Here is a 17,185-nt window from a genome sequence, read left to right on the forward strand (position 1 = left end):
TTGCCCCGTGCTCTGAGCCCAGTAGTCGCACTCAGAGACCAACCATGCACGAGTGCACAGATGAGACAGCACTCAGGCAGGATAGAATAAAGATAGCATTTAATCAGAATTCTATGTTGACAAGATGGAATCAGAATTCTGCATTGACAAGTTGGAATCAAAATTCTTCACTGACATGATGGAATCAGAATTCTACATTGACAGGATGGAATCAATCTCTGGGGAGCTGCCTGGTGTTTGCAGCCTCGTGCCTCTCCTCTCGCTGTCCCCTGATGCAGCTGCAGGTGCAAACCCTGCGCAGAGCCCGGAGCACACTCCTGATGACAGCTGGCATCCGGCGGCGAGCTGCTGTGTGTGGTGCGGCTGTGGTACCTGTGGGGGACAGAGAGCTGTAGGCAAGGGGCAGAGGCGAGCTCCTGCCTGCCACCCACCACCATGGAATTTCCCTGGGAGGACTGGCCTGGATATGGCAGCGCATGGAACGCTGTCAGCCTCCATGCCACTTGGTGGGCCATCTGAGCTTGACAGGTCCCTCCCTGGGATTGTTTTCTGTCTGGGGATGTACCTGGGCCATCCTCCGGTGCATCTCTGAAGCACACGGAGCTCTGTGCACGTTCTTCAGCCTCTGCAGAAACCTGTGTGAAGAGAACAAAACCACACACCTGTATGCCACTGGCTGGTGATGGTGTGGGTGCCAGGGGTCCAGGGGAGGGATCCCCTTTCCAGGCCCCTTTGATTGAAGGCAAGGCAGGAATAACAGAGGGGCTGTCCACCCTAATGCATGGAGCTGGTTGGAAAGGAGACAGCATCTCCAGGCATCTCCCCACAGCGCACACTCCAGGCACCACTCCTGCCTCTGCCTCCAATTCATGCCTGGTGCTGACCTTGCTCACCTCATGCTGAGGGCCCACATCTTCTGCTCCCTCACATGCTGACACATGCTCCTCAGTCATGGGATCTGCAGCTACAGATGAAGCTGAAGAAATGGCCTCCACCTCACCAGATGGCTCATCGGATGTGCTGGATGTGATGCTGACTGCCTCTGATGCAGCATCTTCCTCAGAGTCACATCCCCAGTCTTCCTCCACATTCTCCAGTGTTGAAGGGCAAGGACAGGAGGGCGGGTGCATGCCCTCATCTCTCACTGCATTGTCTCTGGCATCCAGCGTGCCCTCAGCAGTGCTGGCAGCACTGTCGCTGTCATCACTGGACTCTTCCAGTATAACTGGCAGTCTAACAGTCCACTTTCTGGAGTCACCAGAGTCAAGAAACCCATCCCGTGATGTCGTGGGCCAGATACCTGGCGTGCCCTGAAGAGCGCCAACATTATTGAATGTGTCACCTCTTGCCTGGAGCCTTCGCTGCCTGGGGCTTCTCACATTCCTTGGCCAGGAAATATTCCAGTGTGACAACATCTGCTCGTTTCTGTCCTCCTCACGAATTCTCCGCATTGCTGGGATCATAGGAGAGTACCCAGAGGGCTCCCTGTTGATCTCGCTGGGATCTGGCAGTCTCCGTGCTTCTCCCAGACCTTGTCCGGAGGATTCAGGCATGGCCATAGCTGATTCTTCTCTTTCTCCTCCCTCGGACATTGGCAAGGGGAGCGATACTGCATCAGTCTCCTCTGCAGAGCTTGCAGCCTCGGAAGAATCTGAGCTTTCTGCATCTTCCAGCACTGATGCAGGTAAAGGCTCAAGGTGCCCTGCAGGCCCTGGCTCAGCATCCAGAAGAGATGGTGAACACACAGTGCGTACCTCATCAGATGGGGCAAGAGATGCAACTTGCAGGGTGCCAGATGACTGTCCTGCCGTTTCTATCTCTGCAGCCTCTTCCAACTCTAGCTGCGAGTCCTGGACTATAACACCTCTGGCTGAGGAATCATCAGAAGCAGAAAACTGGCCCTCAGCCCTCGATGTCACACTGCAGACGCTCAGCGTGTCCTGAGCACTGTCAGCTGCACTGGCACTGTCTTCTGTTGCTTGGGGCCTTAGCAGCGGGGGCACGCTCATGCTATTTGGCCAGGAGATGTTCCAGTGTGGCAGCATCTGGTCCTTCTTTGCCTCATCCCGGATTCTCTGGATTGCTGGGTGAACTGGAGGATATCCATATGCCTCCCCGTAGACCTCTCTGGGATCTTGCAACCTCTGTTCTTCTCCCAGAGACTGGTTGGAGAATTCAGGCATGGTGCTAGCCGTTTCTTCTTCTTCTCCCTCGCATGCTCTCCAGAAAAAAGGTGCTGCATTGGCCTCCTCTGGAAAGTATTCAGCCTTGGAAGAAGTTGAGTGTTCCCCATCTTCAGGACCTGTTACAGCCAAAGCCTCAAGGTGTCCTCCAGGCCCAGGGTCCGCAGCCAGAAGAGAAGCCGAAGGCATGCTGCCTGCCTCATCAGGTGAGGCAAGAGATGCGCTCCGCAGTTTGCCAGGTGAACATCCTGCGGATTCCCTCTCAGCAGTCTCTTCTAATTCTTGCAGCTCAACCTGCACTCCAGCATCCCTGGTTCGGGAACCACCAGAGGCAGGAATCTGAGCCTCAGCCCTCGATGTCGCGGAGCGTACGCCCAGGTTTCCCTGAGCAGTGTTGGCAGCACTGGGCCTGGGCACGCTCACAGAGTTTGCCCACCGTGTGTTGCAACTGGACAACATCTGCGGTGTGTGCTGAGGTCTCGGGGCAAGTACTGGGAGTCTGCTGCCTCTAATGGGTCTGGCATGCCGAGGCACGAGAACAGTTGAGGGGACTTCCAGGGCTGGACCCCGGCTCTCAGCCCCTGCTGTCCCGTCCTGGACATGCAAGGTTCCCGGAGGTCTCGGGGCAAGGACTGGGAGTCTGCTGCCCCTGATGCCCACGGCACGTGCTCTGCCACTTGGAGATGCTGTGGAAGAGGCTGCCGCTGGCAGAGCAGGCAGCTTGCAGACCCCAGAAGCTGCTGCTGCACGCCTGGGTGCTGCTGCCGGCAGCCCCGCCCGCCTTAAGCGAGGCAGCAAGGGTGGCTGAGGCTGTCTGCTTTGGCCACTGGCACCGCCGCCGGTCGCCGACTCCAGGAACTGCCGCCCGCCCGCCTGCAAGAGAAGCCGAGGAGAAAGGCCGAGTGAGCGCGGTCCTCGCCGCTCGCGCCGCACGCAGCACCGAGGGCAGCGCTCAGCCCGCGGGCGGCTGCCGCCCCGCTCCCCACAGCCGCACCGGCACAGGGCGGTCCCCACGCGGCGCGGGAAGACGTCCGGCCCCGCCTCCCTCGGGCTCCCTACCTGTGCGCGGCGGCTCCCGGAGGCCCGCGCGCTCTCCGGGCCGGGCAGCGGCGGCAGACGGACGCCGCGGAGGGACGAGCCCGGGCTCCGGCCGCCCGGCGGCACCACCTGCGGGGAGAAGGAGAACCGGGATGGAGGCGGCGAAGGCGCGGCCGGCGTCCCCCGCGGCGGCGACTTCGACGGCCGCCGGCGGCCCGGCCGAGCCCGAGCGCCTCCCTCCCCGGCCCGCACCTGTCGGCGGTCGCGCACGCGTGGCAGCCCCGCGTCGGGCTGGCGGTCGTCCTTCTTCTCCCGCTCCTCGCTCATCGCCGCGTCCTCGCGCAGACGCTCGGTCGCACGCACCCGGGGGAGCCGCGTCCTCCTCGCGGAGCCGCTCTCCCGAGAGTGAGCGGCACTCTCTCCGGGGGACTCCGGCCCCTCGCGGCGGCCCCGCGTCACAATGGCCTTGGGGCGCGACGCCGGCCCGCGTCACAGAGCCCCGGCGGGTTCCGCAGCGCACTGCGGCAGCCCTCCGCGCCCGCCTGGGCAGCCGGCTGCCCGGGGCTCGGCGTCGTCCTGATGACGGCGGGCCATTGGCGGCACGTCGCGGCAGCGTGTGGGGCACGGAGCGCTGCAGGCAGGGGCCGCTGCAGGCTCTCCCTGGGACGGTGGGCCTGGATACGGCGGGGCACGCAGTGCTGCCGGCCTCCGTGCTGCTTCGTGGCCGTCTGAGCTGGGTAGGCCCTCCCTGGGATGGCTTGCACGCCCTCGCTCTCTGCACTTGCTGCCACCACCGACACACGGATCCATTGCCCCGTGCTCTGAGCCCAGCACTCAACCAGGAGAGAATAAAGACAACACTGAATCAGAATTTTACATCTACAGGACTGAGTTTGTCATCCCTGGGAGCTGCCTGGTGTTTGCAGCTTCGTGCCTCTCCTCTCGCTGTCCCCCGATGCAGCTGCAGGTGCAAACCCTGCACAGAGCAGGGAGCCCACTCCTGATGACAGCTGGCATCCGGCGGCGAGCCGCTGTGTGTGGTGCGGCAGTGGTACCTGTGGGGGACAGAGAGCTGTAGGCAAGGGGCAGAGGCGAGGCCCTGCCTGCACTGTACACAGGTTTTCCCTGGGAAAATGAGCCTGCATATGGCAGGGCGCACACCGCTGCTGGCCTCCGTGCCAGTTGGTGGGACATTTGAGCTGGGCAGGCCCTCCCTGGGATGGCTTTCTGTCTGGGGACGTCCCTAGGCCATCCTCCGGTGCCTCTCTGAAGCACCTGGGGCTCTGTGCAGGTCCTCTGTCCTCTGCAGAAACCTTGGCAGCATGTGGTCTGGCAGCGGTTGCTATGGGAGACAGATAGCAATAGGCAAGGGGCAGGGTGGGCACCAGGCAAGGACCTGCGTGCTCCCCTAGCACAGCTTTTCCCTGGGAGGGAAAGCTGTCCTGGGCACAGCAGAATGGTGCGCATGGAGTGCTGCCAGCCTCCGAGCTGCTCACAAGGCTGATCAGGCTCAGCAGGCTCTCCATTTGGGGACATATCTGGGACATCTTCTGATGTCTCTCTGATACGACTGGAGTTCTGTGCACCTCCTCTGGCCTCTGCGGAAACCTGTGAGGGGAGAGCAAAACCAGCCCTGTAGGTTCCTTGCCAGCAATACTCCAAGTTCCAGGTTATCTTCTCCTGGTTTGTCAATCATGCCCCTCACATGAAGGTAAGCCGGGGGTTATGGATGTCCATCTTTCTGCATGGAGCTGGATGGAAAGAAGACAGTACCAGGCATCTCCCCACAGTGCACACTCCAGTACAGCTCCTGTCTTTGCCTTCATTTCACACTTGGTCCTGACCACATGGACTTCCCTCACCTTGTGCTTGAAATTGACTGTACTTTCTGCTCCTTTGCATGCAGATGAATGTCCCTCAGGTCTGGGTCCTGCAGCCACAGGGGAAGCTGAAGGCATGGTCTTCATCTCACCATATGAAGAACCAGAAATGCTTGGTGGCACACTGGCTGCCTCAGCAGCTTCTTCCTCATGGCTGTCTTCCCATTCTTCTTCCACACCCTCCACAGTATCAGGGCAAAAACAGGAGAGTGTGGGCGTGCTCTCAGCCATCACTGCAGTGTTCCTGGTATCCATATCCAGCATGCCGTGATCAGTGCTGGCATCGCTGGCAGCACTGTCAATGGTCTCTTACTGTGTGTACTTAATTCTAATATCCTGGCTTTGGGAAGCACAAGATGCAGGGAAGTGGCCATCCACCCTCGATGTCATGTTGCAGAGGTCCAGCATGCCCCAAGCAGTGTCGGCAGCACTGGCCCCGTCATCTGCTGCTTGGAGCACGAGAAGCCTGGGCGTGCCCACACTGTGTGGCTCAGACACGTTCCTTACAGTGGACTACAGGCATCTGGAGGCCAAGACTGCCCCTTCAGCAAAAGCTGCCCCAAATGTTTCAGAATTGATTACTGCCCTACAGGAACAGGCTCATCCCTTTCTGGCTGCCATTGATGCCTAAGACAGCTGTTTTATGGTCCCCTTGAAGAAGGTGGAGGACAATCAATTTTGCATTTACTTGGAGGGAGTGCAATGCACAGTCACCTGATTACCCCAGGGGTACAGACACTCGCCCACTCTGGCGCTTGGAGCATAGGCACAGAAGCTGGAGAAGCTCACGTTGGACCACGGTGTCCGGATTTATCTGTATACTGATGATATCCTCATAAGGGGGAATGATGATGTCAATGTAGGGAATACCCAAGCCTTTGCAGTGAGACACCTGAGGAGCCCTGATCCAGCTGGGACACTCCTGGTCTCCTCTAGGTAGGTGTCTGGCCGTGCCACCCACCACCATGGAATTTCCCTGGGAGGACTGGCCTGGATATGGCAGCGCATGGAACGCTGTCAGCCTCCATGCCGCTTGGTGGGCCATCTGAGCTTGACAGGTCCCTCCCTGGGATTGTTTTCTGTCTGGGGATGTACCTGGGCCATCCTCCGGTGCATCTCTGAAGCACACGGAGCTCTGTGCACGTTCTTCAGCCTCTGCAGAAACCTGTGTGAAGAGAACAAAACCACACACCTGTAATACCACTGGCTGTTGATGGTGTGGGTGCCAGGGGTCCAGGGGAGGGATCCCCTTTCCAGGCCCTTTGATTGAAGGCAAGGCAGGAATAACAGAGAGGCTGTCCACCCTAATGCATGGAGCTGGTTGGAAAGGAGACAGCATCTCCAGGCATCTCCCCACAGCGCACACTCCAGGCACCACTCCTGCCTCTGCCTCCAATTCATGCCTGGTGCTGACCTTGCTCACCTCATGCTGAGGGCCCACATCTTCTGCTCCCTCACATGCTGACACATGCTCCTCAGTCATGGGATCTGCAGCTACAGATGAAGCTGAAGAAATGGCCTCCACCTCACCAGATGGCTCATCGGATGTGCTGGATGTGATGCTGACTGCCTCTGATGCAGCATCTTCCTCAGAGTCACATCCCCAGTCTTCCTCCACATTCTCCAGTGTTGAAGGGCAAGGACAGGAGGGCGGGTGCATGCCCTCATCTCTCACTGCATTGTCTCTGGCATCCAGCGTGCCCTCAGCAGTGCTGGCAGCACTGTCGCTGTCATCACTGGACTCTTCCAGTATAACTGACAGTCTAACAGTCCACTTTCTGGAGTCACCAGAGTCAAGAAACCCATCCCGTGATGTCGTGGGCCAGATACCTGGCGTGCCCTGAAGAGCGCCAACATTATTGAATGCGTCACCTCTTGCCTGGAGCCTTCGCTGCCTGGGGCTTCTCACATTCCTTGGCCAGGAAATATTCCAGTGTGACAACATCTGCTCGTTTCTGTCCTCCTCACGAATTCTCCGCATTGCTGGGATCATAGGAGAGTACCCAGAGGGCTCCCTGTTGATCTCGCTGGGATCTGGCAGTCTCCGTGCTTCTCCCAGACCTTGTCCGGAGGATTCAGGCATGGCCATAGCTGATTCTTCTCTTTCTCCTCCCTCGGACATTGGCAAGGGGAGCGATACTGCATCAGTCTCCTCTGCAGAGCTTGCAGCCTCGGAAGAATCTGAGCTTTCTGCATCTTCCAGCACTGAGGCAGGTAAAGGCTCAAGGTGCCCTGCAGGCCCTGGCTCAGCATCCAGAAGAGATGGTGAACACACAGTGTGTACCTCATCAGATGGGGCAAGAGATGCAACTTGCAGGGTGCCAGATGACTGTCCTGCCGTTTCTATCTCTGCAGCCTCTTCCAACTCTAGCTGCGAGTCCTGGACTATAACACCTCTGGCTGAGGAATCATCAGAAGCAGAAAACTGGCCCTCAGCCCTCGATGTCACACTGCAGACGCTCAGCGTGCCCTGAGCACTGTCAGCTGCACTGGCACTGTCTTCTGTTGCTTGGGGCCTTAGCAGCGGGGGCACGCTCATGCTATTTGGCCAGGAGATGTTCCAGTTGGACAGCATCTGGTCCTTCTTTGCCTCATCCCGGATTCTCTGGATTGCTGGGTGAACTGGAGGATATCCATATGCCTCCCCGTAGACCTCTCTGGGATCTTGCAACCTCTGTTCTTCTCCCAGAGACTGGTTGGAGAATTCAGGCATGGTGGTAGCCGTTTCTTCTTCTTCTCCCTCGCATGCTCTCCAGAAAAAAGGTGCTGCATTGGCCTTCGGGAACCACCAGAGGCAGGAATCTGAGCCTCAGCCCTCGATGTCGCGGAGCGTACGCCCAGGTTTCCCTGAGCAGTGTTGGCAGCACTGGGCCTGGGCACGCTCACAGAGTTTGCCCACCGTGTGTTGCAACTGGACAACATCTGCGGTGTGTGCTGAGGTCTCGGGGCAAGTACTGGGAGTCTGCTGCCTCTAATGCCACGTCCTCCTCGCCGAGCCGCTCTCCCGAGAGTATGTAGATTTTCCTATTTAAACTTACACATTCACAGTCTAAATGCAAAGACTGACTGTGAAATATCACTTTGTTTAATTACCCTAAGTTTGCACATTGACTAGTGAGGCAAACAAAATGAAGCATTCCAAAACTGTGCTTATCAGAATGTTAAAATATCTTTCAAATTAAGATGGCGTATGAGAATTGGCCTTTTGATCTTTGAAACTACTCACCACTTACAAAGAAAAGGAAGCTATAACTGGAAAAACGGGTTATTTCTTTATCAAGGAGTTTAGATCCTCAAAAAGGCACCAAGTAGAGCTTTTTAATTAAGCTTGCTAAACAAATGCCTAATCTTTCTGTGCGAGTATTTGTTTTGCTGTAAGCAGCCCTTTTTGCCCTTCTTAAACATTGACTCATATCAGAGGCACTGCAAACACTGTATTTTAAGAAGATCATTAAGCCTGATTATTAAGACTGGGAGCAACACACAGAGCCACAGCAATTGTTGTAGCTGTTCCCAGGCTTCTTTGGAGAATCCTCGTGGCTGCTCTGGGTGATAGCTTGCTCCTGGCTGGCTGGAAGAGACTACACCTTTTATCCACAGATGGTACTAGTGGGTCTCAAACCCTCATTCAGCAATCAGCTGGTGAAGAGACAGACAACCAGGCAAATGAGGGCAGCAAGGAAAGACAGTGTGCAGCCTTCAGCAGTGCTTGCAGCGTGGCCACAGGGACACAGCAACTCTGCTGAAAGCTACACAGCATGAAGACGTGCTACGTGTTGTGACCGCCGTGGGCTGGAGAAACAGTATGCCTTTAGCACATAGTAGATTTTAACCCAGAAGCACCTCCCAAGAGAGGATGTGGTTGACCAGATGTTGTTTGAAGGGTATTTGGGGTGGCCTCATCTCAGGGAGTTGTGCTGTGGTCAGAGTGCAGAGGGACCACGTGAAGAAGCTGTAGGAAGTGGCAATCGCTGAGGAAGACAAACAAGGGTATGAACAGTCCATTTAGATACCTCACCCTCTGTTTCAAGGGAAGAGGAAAGCAGGAGACATATGACAGGCCGGCCCCTACAGACCGTGGGCACCACACGGAGCAGATCTCCATTGCAGCCATGAAGCAGCCCATGGTAGGCGCGGCCTGCAGGAGGCCGCAGCCATGTTGTGCCCACAGGAGCAGCCCCGGGCCGGAGCTGCGGCCATGGAGAAGGGCCGCGGTGGGGCAGGAGGGCTGGGCCAGCTGCTGCTCTTGAAGAGGAGAGTGTGGTGTTGAAGCTCTGGGGGAAGTGCTGCCCGTGGGGCAGTTTCTACAGGATGGACTCCGGGGTACGGAGCCACTTTAGAGTAGCGCTTGAAGAGCTGCAGTCTGTCAGAAGCCCGTGAGGGATTGGTTTAGAAAAGATGGCTGCCGTGAGAGGGACCCTGTGTGGTGCAACATCAGAGCTTTAGGGACCGACCATAGCCCCAGTTCCCTGCTCCACTTAAGGGGACGACTTGGAAGAGAATGAGTGAATGGGAAAATGTTTTTAGTTTGCTTCTAGTTCCTCAGTGCTCTAGTCTGCTATTAACAGACAGAAACTTACATTCGTCCCCTAACTTGAGTCTGTTTTGCACACGATGGTCCTTGGTGAGAGATCTCCCTGTCCTTATCTCAACTGAAGCTCTCCTTCATTGTATTTTCATCCCTGTTCCTTTAAGAAGGGAGAGTGAAAGAGCAGCATGGTGGAGTGCAGCCAGCCAGCCCCGTTAAGCATACACACGTCTCCTGAATAGCCATGGCACTAGAGTGAAAATCTTATTCAGTGTATAAATTGAGACCACCATGGCTGGTAGTTAAAATCCTGCCAGCACACTCTCTTGTGTTTTGGAAAAAAAGGCTGTTTTTTTTTTTCTCCTGGAAATTTGTTCAGATATATTACTTAAAAACTTATTTCATTTGAAACCTGCAATAGTTTCAGATGCCTATATTGGCATTTTTTCTATTAATAGGAAATATATTGTCACTGGACTATATAGGAAGTGGGAAATAGTGTCACTGGATTTTTGTCTTCTATAAAATGTAAATAGTAATTGTATATAAATGTAAATATATAATAGCATAATATGTGGAATAATGGAAATGTCTATAAAATGTAAATATTTATATGAAGATATAAATTTGGCAGCAAAGTAGACATGGCAGTAATTTTTTGAGAATTGTTTGCTCATACATCTACATAATACAACAAAAATGTTAGTGCTTGTATGACAGCAAATTTTAAGTCCAAATCTGGAAATTCACTTATTTGAAAAGATGGGATGGGGGAGAGAATCAGAAAAAAAATGATTTGGTTGAGATAAAAACTGTTTACTAAGGCAGAAAAATAAGAGAGAAATTACAGCAGTGCTAATAATACATGCATACGTATATATACTTACAAAACAAATGATTCACAAGCAATTATCATCTGCCAGTCTCTCCCAAAGCAGTGGCTGCCCATCTCAGTCAAACCCGTCAGTTTTGAGGTTTTTTTCACCATGTCATACGGTATGGATTACCCTTCTGGCCTGTTTCATTAGAAAATGAAAAGCATGATGCAGCTCCCTTACTAGGGGTTCTGAAGGAGCAGTTAAGGTATAAAGAAAATAGCGATACTGTCGCCCATAGTTTGCCTCAAGAAAAAATCTACCCTCTAGAAGGATTGAAAGAAATGAAGGCAAGGCTAGACAAATTAGAGGCCTCTCCAGCCCAGATGCACCCTTTGATAAAAACCGAATATGCATTCAATAACAGGGAGGATCTAGATCCTCAAATGAATGTTAAAGGAATTCCCTTCTCAGCCACTGAACTAGCAAAATTGAAAAAAGATTTCAGCCGCTCTCCAAAGGAGTCAGAAAATGAGTATGTATGGAGGGTTAGTCTCACTGGTGGAGACCAGATACAGCTAATGGAAAAGGAAGCGGAAGGTTACTGGGGACCAGGAGTATTTTTAACTACTGGCAACAATGGTGCTCCCTGGTCCTTAACACAGAGGGCTGCCTATTGGGCAGGTGGTCTCAATCCTTTAGAAAAGGGATACCCTCTTGCTATTACTGGAACAGTCGACCAGTTAGTAGAGAGCGTTCAAAAGGCTGCTTGTCTCCAAATGATGTATGATAGAAAGCTGCAGCCACACCACGAATCACCTATGATGATGCCTGTTGATCCTGAGAGAATGACTGCTTTAATTAGGGGGCTTCCAGAGTCATTGAAACCCATAGGCATACAACTGCAAGGAAAGATACAAGCTATGTGTCAGGGAGAGAGAACCCGGGCAGCGTTAGAAGGAACTGTAACATCTAACCATCTGCAGTCAGGGGACGTATGGGCGTGGAAGAAGGCTGTCCAAGAGTTAATCAACTATGGAAGAAAATATGGGTCAGTGATTTCTTCCGCCAGTAAATTTGAGCCAAGGGAAGTAAGACTTGCAGTGGTCAGCCTTGCCCCCAGGCCACCTAGCCCAAAGCTCAGTGGGACTGGAAGGGTTTCATTGTCAGTAAAAACAGATAGGTGGAATATTGATCATAAATGTAATTGTCTCTGGACACTGGGCTGGCAAAAGGGTGTCCTGTGAGATCTGATGAATGGATTACCCACTGTCAGGTTAGAGAAATTAGTTAAGTGGTGGCCAGAACAAAAGCTCAAGACCTGGAAAGCAAAACCTGAGCAGCTATCCAATAAAAAACTGATGTCTTCACCCCTCCCAAGTGACCGGGGTGGGGGCAGTGAAGGGTGGATGCATTAGAAAGCTTACCACAAAGGGAAACCAGATCCTCCATTTAACACCTTGTGTCTAAAGGCCTCACCACTGTTGCCAGTTACCCCTGTGAGTCATGATCCAGAGGCTGATAAGCCAGGGAAACACTCTTATCTCCCTGGCCAGCCTGTGCGATTGACTCAGCTAACGTGAGGCCAGTTCCCTAACCTTAACAGAATCCCTTACCAAATATCCTTGGAAGGCTAAAGACACCCCGAAAAAAGTAATATGAAATCAACACTTCCCTCAATTGTTCCCTCATTTTTTAACCATATTTACAAAGCCCAAAAAGGGCAAGTTGGTTCTTGTTTTATTTTACAGAAGATCCCCGTGGGCACTTGACAGAAAGGCTAATTTTAAGGCTGATTTTAACCGTTTGTGTTTTGTGACAGAAATACTGAAGATTTGATCGTGCTAGAATACTGAATATACCTCTTAATTACATTTCTTTGGTTGCAATCATATTGTGTTTTGCATTGTTGTGAGTGTGGGTGGTGATTGATATCAGTCCTTGGATCTGTTAAATTTCACAACTGGGTTCAGAGTTCTTACAGGTCATCCTGGCTTACTGGTACTCCCTGCACAGTGATACCATTTCTTTTGACCCCTTCTTTCACCCCTTTTTTTCAAACTGATTATGATTTGCATGTGACTCCTCCACAGTGTTTCCAAATTCCTAACAAACTGGGAAATGAATCAAGAGGCCCATCTAATATCTGTTAGATGTGGGCACAAAAGAAATCTATTGTAAAGCCTTTTGCACTGATGCTTTTCAGTGTCACACGAGTCCAGGAGTTCCATCCAAAACATGGTTGTTGGAAAGTGTCTAAGTTTTGATAAGAGATGTGTATGTTTTTGGGATTACTCCTCTTGATGGTTTATACTGTGGACTATCCTGCACACACTATCCTGTGAAAAATTCTGTAGACTGTAGCAATACTTGAACTTGCCAAACTAAGATTTATATCTCTCAGCATTTGAATTGCTTTGGAAATGTTCAAGTGGAGAGTTCTCGTGATACTAAATCATCTTAGAAAACATTACATGGCAAGTCCACATATTGTCAAATTGGACTAGATACGCTTTTGATGAATTCACTGAAGTGTAATATTGTATGGGTGTTCATAAACACCACAACCTCTACTGAAGAATTCCCATCTGGATCTTGGCTTACACTGGCAGTTCCTGGGTGGGGAAAGCAGCTGACACAAATAGCTCTATTTGTTTTACTTACTGATTTAATATTATTGGCTATTGTTAAAGGTATGGTTATTGCCAAATGTACAGTTGTCTCTTTTCACTTTCTAATTTTTATTCATTATGGAACGTTCGTGTCACCACTCCTGAAGAGTCACAGGTGGTGTCTGTGGCAAATTGAATGACTCTAATTGTTGTCTAAAAATGGAATGATAATGAAAAAGTTGCTAAACAAATTGCCCACGGGAGAAACGTATCCTTTTTCGTGTGCTGTTGCAACTCTTATGTTTGTTTCTTGTATGGCTCCATGTTTGATTCAACTTTTATACAAGGAGTTGTATCCTCCATGTACTTTGTAACCACTTCAACTGATGATGAACAAGTCCAACAAATCAGGGCAACCTCTGTAACCAAGCCCAAGAAATTCTTCATAACAACTGTAACATTTAACCCCCCTTCTCTGAACAGTGTCGGTAGCACTGGCACTGTCATGTGCTGCTTGGGGTCTCAGCAGCCTGAGCATGCTCTCGTTGCTTGGCCAAGAGATGTTCCAGCTGGACAACATCTGCTCCTTCCTCGCCTCATCCCGAATTCTACGAATTGCTGGGAAAATTGGAGAATATCCATAGGTCTCCCTGTAGAGCTCTCTGGGATCTTGCAGTCTTGATGGTTCTCCCATAGCTTGTTTGGACAATTCCAGCACAGGCATAGCTGCTTCTTCTCCCTCGGACACTGACAAGGATAGATGCTGCATCAGCATTCTCTGCAGAGCGTGCAGCCTCAGAAGAATCTGAGCTTTCTGCATCTTCCAGCACTGATGCTTGCAGAGGCTCAAGGTGTTCTGCAGGCCCAGGACCAGCGCCCAGAAGAGATGGTGAACACACTGTGTGTGCCTCATCAGACTGGGCAAGACATGCACTCTGCAGGTCACCAGATGACTGTCCTGCAGATTCTGTCTCAGCAATCTCTTCCGAATCATGCTGTTCATCCTGCACTCCAGCATCTCCGGATATGAACTCTCCTGGTGCAGGAATGGGGCCCTCCACCATCGATGTTGTGGTGCAGGTCTCCAGCATACTCTGAGCACTGTTGGTAGCACTGGCACTGTCATGTGCTGCTTGGGGTCTCAGCAGCCTGAGCATGCTCTCGTTGCTTGGCCAGGAGATGTTCCAGGTGGACAACATCTGCTCCCTCCTCGCCTCATTCCGAATTCTCCAGATTGCGGGGTGTACTGGAGAACATCCATAGGCCTCCTGGTTGACCCCTCTGAGATCTTGCAGTCTCAGTGCTGCTCCCAGAGCTTGTTTGAAGGCTTCAGGCATGGTGGTGGCAGTTATGTCTCTTTTTCCCCCCTCACACACTCTTGGGAACAGCGCTACATGATCGGCCTCCTCTGGAGAGTGTGCAGCCTTGGGAGAATCTAAGTCGCCTACATCTTCAGGCACTAATGCAGGCAGGGGCTCCTTGTCTTGCTCTTTGCCGCCTGCCTGCCCTTCTGGGCCCTTCTGAGCTGCTCTGGAAGATGGTGTAGTGGCAGCACGAGTGTCTCTGCTGCCCTCCTGAGCATCTCCCCAAGCTGCGTGGACCTTCCCAGCCTTGGTGGACAGCACCTGGGCCGTCCTTGCTGGTGGTCTCAGGGCGCCATGCACCCTGGAACTGCCAGCTGCACTCGGACGCTTGAGCTTGCGGCTGCAGCACAGCTCAGGGACACCACGCAGTTTTGTCTGGGTCTGGCATGGCGAGGCGGTCTGGCATGGCGAGGCCTGACAACAGCTGAGACTTCCAGGGCTGGACCCTGGCTCTCAGGCCTTGCTGTCCCGTCCTGGACATGCAAGGTTCCCGGAGGTCTCGGGGCAAGGACTGGGAGTCTGCTGCCTCTAATGCCCATGGCACGTGCTCTGCCTCTTGGAGAAGATGTGGAAGAGGCTGCTGCTGGCAGAGCAGGCAGCTTACAGACCCCAGAAGCTGCTGCTGCATGCCGGGGTGCAGCTGTCAGCAACCCTGCCCGCCTTAAGCGAGGCAGCAAGGGTGGCTGAGGCTGTCTGCTTTGGCCACTGGCACCAACACTGGAAACTCCTGCCTGCCCGCCTGCAAGAGAAGCTGAGGAGAAAGGCTGAGTGAGCGCGGTCCTTCCCGCTCGCGTTGCACGGAGCATTGAGGGCAGCCCTCAGCCCACGGGCAGCTGAGTGCAGAGGAGCTGAAGCAGAGGAGGGCTGGTCCCCACATGGCAGCCCCCACGGCACGGCAGCCCATTGTGGCAGCTCTGCACGCATGCCTGGGCAGCTGGCTGGGGGCCACCAGCAACGAGTTTCAGAGTGTGGTGAGGCAGCGTGTGCAGGACAGAGAGCTGTAGGCCAGGGGCAGAGGCAAGGCCCTGCCTGCGCGCCACCACTCCAGGTCTTCCCTGGGATGGTGGGCCTGGGTACGGCAGGGCATGCAGTGCTGCCGGCCTCTGTGCCGCTTCGTGGGCCATCTGAGCTGGGAAGCCCTGCCTGGGATGGCTTTCTGCCCGGGGATGTACCCTGGCCATCCTCCTGTAGTCCTGTACTCAAGCACTTGGAGCTCTGTGCACCTCCTGTGGCCTTCGCAGGAATGTTGTGTGTGGTGTGGCAGCGGTACCTGTGGGGGCAGAGAGCTGTAGGCAAGGGGCAGGGCGGGCACCAGGCAAGGCCCTGCCTGCCACCAAGCACCGCAGCTTTCCCTGGGAGGGCTGGCCCGGGCACAGCAGGACTCTGTACATGGAGCTGCTCGCCGGGCCGCTCGGGCCCAGCAGGCCCTCCCTGGGACGGCTCTGCACTTGGAGACATAGATGGGCATGCTCAAGCTGTGTGGCCAGGATGTGGTCCTACTGGACAACATCTGCTCCTTCCTCGCCTCATCTCGGATTCTCCGGATCTCTGGGTGCACTGGAGGATATCCACATGCCACCCGTTGGTCTCTCTGGGATACGGCGATCTCGCGGCATCTCCCAGAGCTTGCGTGGACAATTTAGACACGGCCATAGCCGCTTGTTTCTTCTCCTTGTCCTCCCGCACACACTGACAGCAGGTATTCCTGCGTTGCACTGACCTCCTCCGGACACTGTGCAGTCCCGAGAGGATCTGAGCTTTCTGCATACCGAGGCACTGATGCAGGCAAAGGCTCAGGGTGTCCTGCAGGCCCAGGTTCTGTGGCCAGAAGCGACGCTGAGTGCACGGCATCTGCCTCACACACGGCGGTGTGGAGAAGGAGGCGTGGGATGGAGGTGGCGAAGTCGCCAGCAGCGTGCCCAGCAGCAGCAGCGACTTCAAAGGCCGCCAGCGGCCCGGCCGAGCCCGGCCCTGCTGCTCTCCGCCCTCGGCCCTGGCAGTTAGTGCTGGCAGTTAGTGCAGGCAGTGCAGGCAGTTAGTGCTGGCAGTTAGTCCTGGTAGTTCGTGCTGGTAGTTAGTGCTGGCTGTGCTGGCAGTTAGTGCTGGCAGTTAGTTCTGGCAGTGCTGGCAGTTAGTGCTGTAGGCGCAGGCAGTGCTGGCAATGCTGGCAGTGCAGGCAGTGCGGGCAGTTTCACCAGCAGAGGTTTAGGTTGGAGCACAGGAAATCCTGTGTACAGAAGGGCGTGTTAAGCACTGGAACAGGCTCCCCAGGGCGGTGGTTGAGTCACCGTCCCTGAATGTGTTTAAAATCCATTTGGATGTGGTGCTCGGGGACATGATTCAGCGGTGGGTAGTTAGAGTGAGGGTAGGATGGTTAGGTTGTGGTTGGACTTGATGATCTTGAAGGCCTTTTCCAACCTGAGCAATTCCACGATTCTATGACCTGCGTAACCCGAATTGAGGGCTATACGCTTTTTAGAAGGGATAGGCAAGGTAGGAGAGGTTGGGAATTGCCGCCTACGACAAAAAGAGGACAGACTGCAAAGAGCTGCCTCAGAGAAATAGTCAGGCACACGTGGGGAGCCTGTGGGTTAAAACCAGGGACGAGACCAACAAAAGACAGCTGGTGGTCGGGGAATACTACAGGCCACCAAATCAAGGGGAGCCTGTAGGTGTGACATTCTTCCTTCAGCTGCAGGAGCTGTTGTGCTCCCAGACTCTGATCCCTCTGGGGGATTTCAACCACCCAGATACCTGCTGGGAAA

General features: G+C 53.8%; 1 protein-coding gene across 1 annotated transcript; it reads right to left on the reverse strand.

The window, feature by feature from the left end:
* Window positions 1-211: 211 nt before the first annotated feature.
* Window positions 212-16,271, reverse strand: LOC149916754 (uncharacterized). Its single transcript, XM_090145774.1, has 9 exons — window positions 16,141-16,271; window positions 15,593-15,690; window positions 14,974-15,159; window positions 9,178-9,239; window positions 6,591-7,877; window positions 2,831-3,686; window positions 894-2,689; window positions 566-635; window positions 212-372 (listed from the first exon to the last, which is right to left on the reverse strand). The coding sequence occupies exons 1-9, from the start codon at window positions 16,269-16,271 to the stop codon at window positions 212-214; spliced, it is 4,647 nt and encodes a 1,548-aa protein (XP_090001900.1).
* Window positions 16,272-17,185: the final 914 nt, after the last annotated feature.

This window comes from Phasianus colchicus, chromosome 9 (assembly GCF_987193195.1).
Source record: "Phasianus colchicus chromosome 9, bPhaCol1.hap1.1, whole genome shotgun sequence".
Taxonomy (NCBI): Eukaryota; Metazoa; Chordata; class Aves; order Galliformes; family Phasianidae; genus Phasianus; species Phasianus colchicus.

Excerpts from the sequence above, each read along its gene's own strand:
- LOC149916754 (XM_090145774.1), bottom strand. The coding sequence starts at position 16,271 with ATGCCGTGCACTCAGCGTCGCTTCTGGCCACAGAACCTGGGCCTGCAG. Across the intron at positions 7,878-9,177 it reads TGCTCCGTGTGGTGCCCACG|GCCAATGCAGCACCTTTTTT; the intron begins GTCTGTAGGGGC and ends TGGTTCCCGAAG. Across the intron at positions 373-565 it reads TGCACCGGAGGATGGCCCAG|GTACCACAGCCGCACCACAC; the intron begins GTACATCCCCAG and ends TGTCCCCCACAG.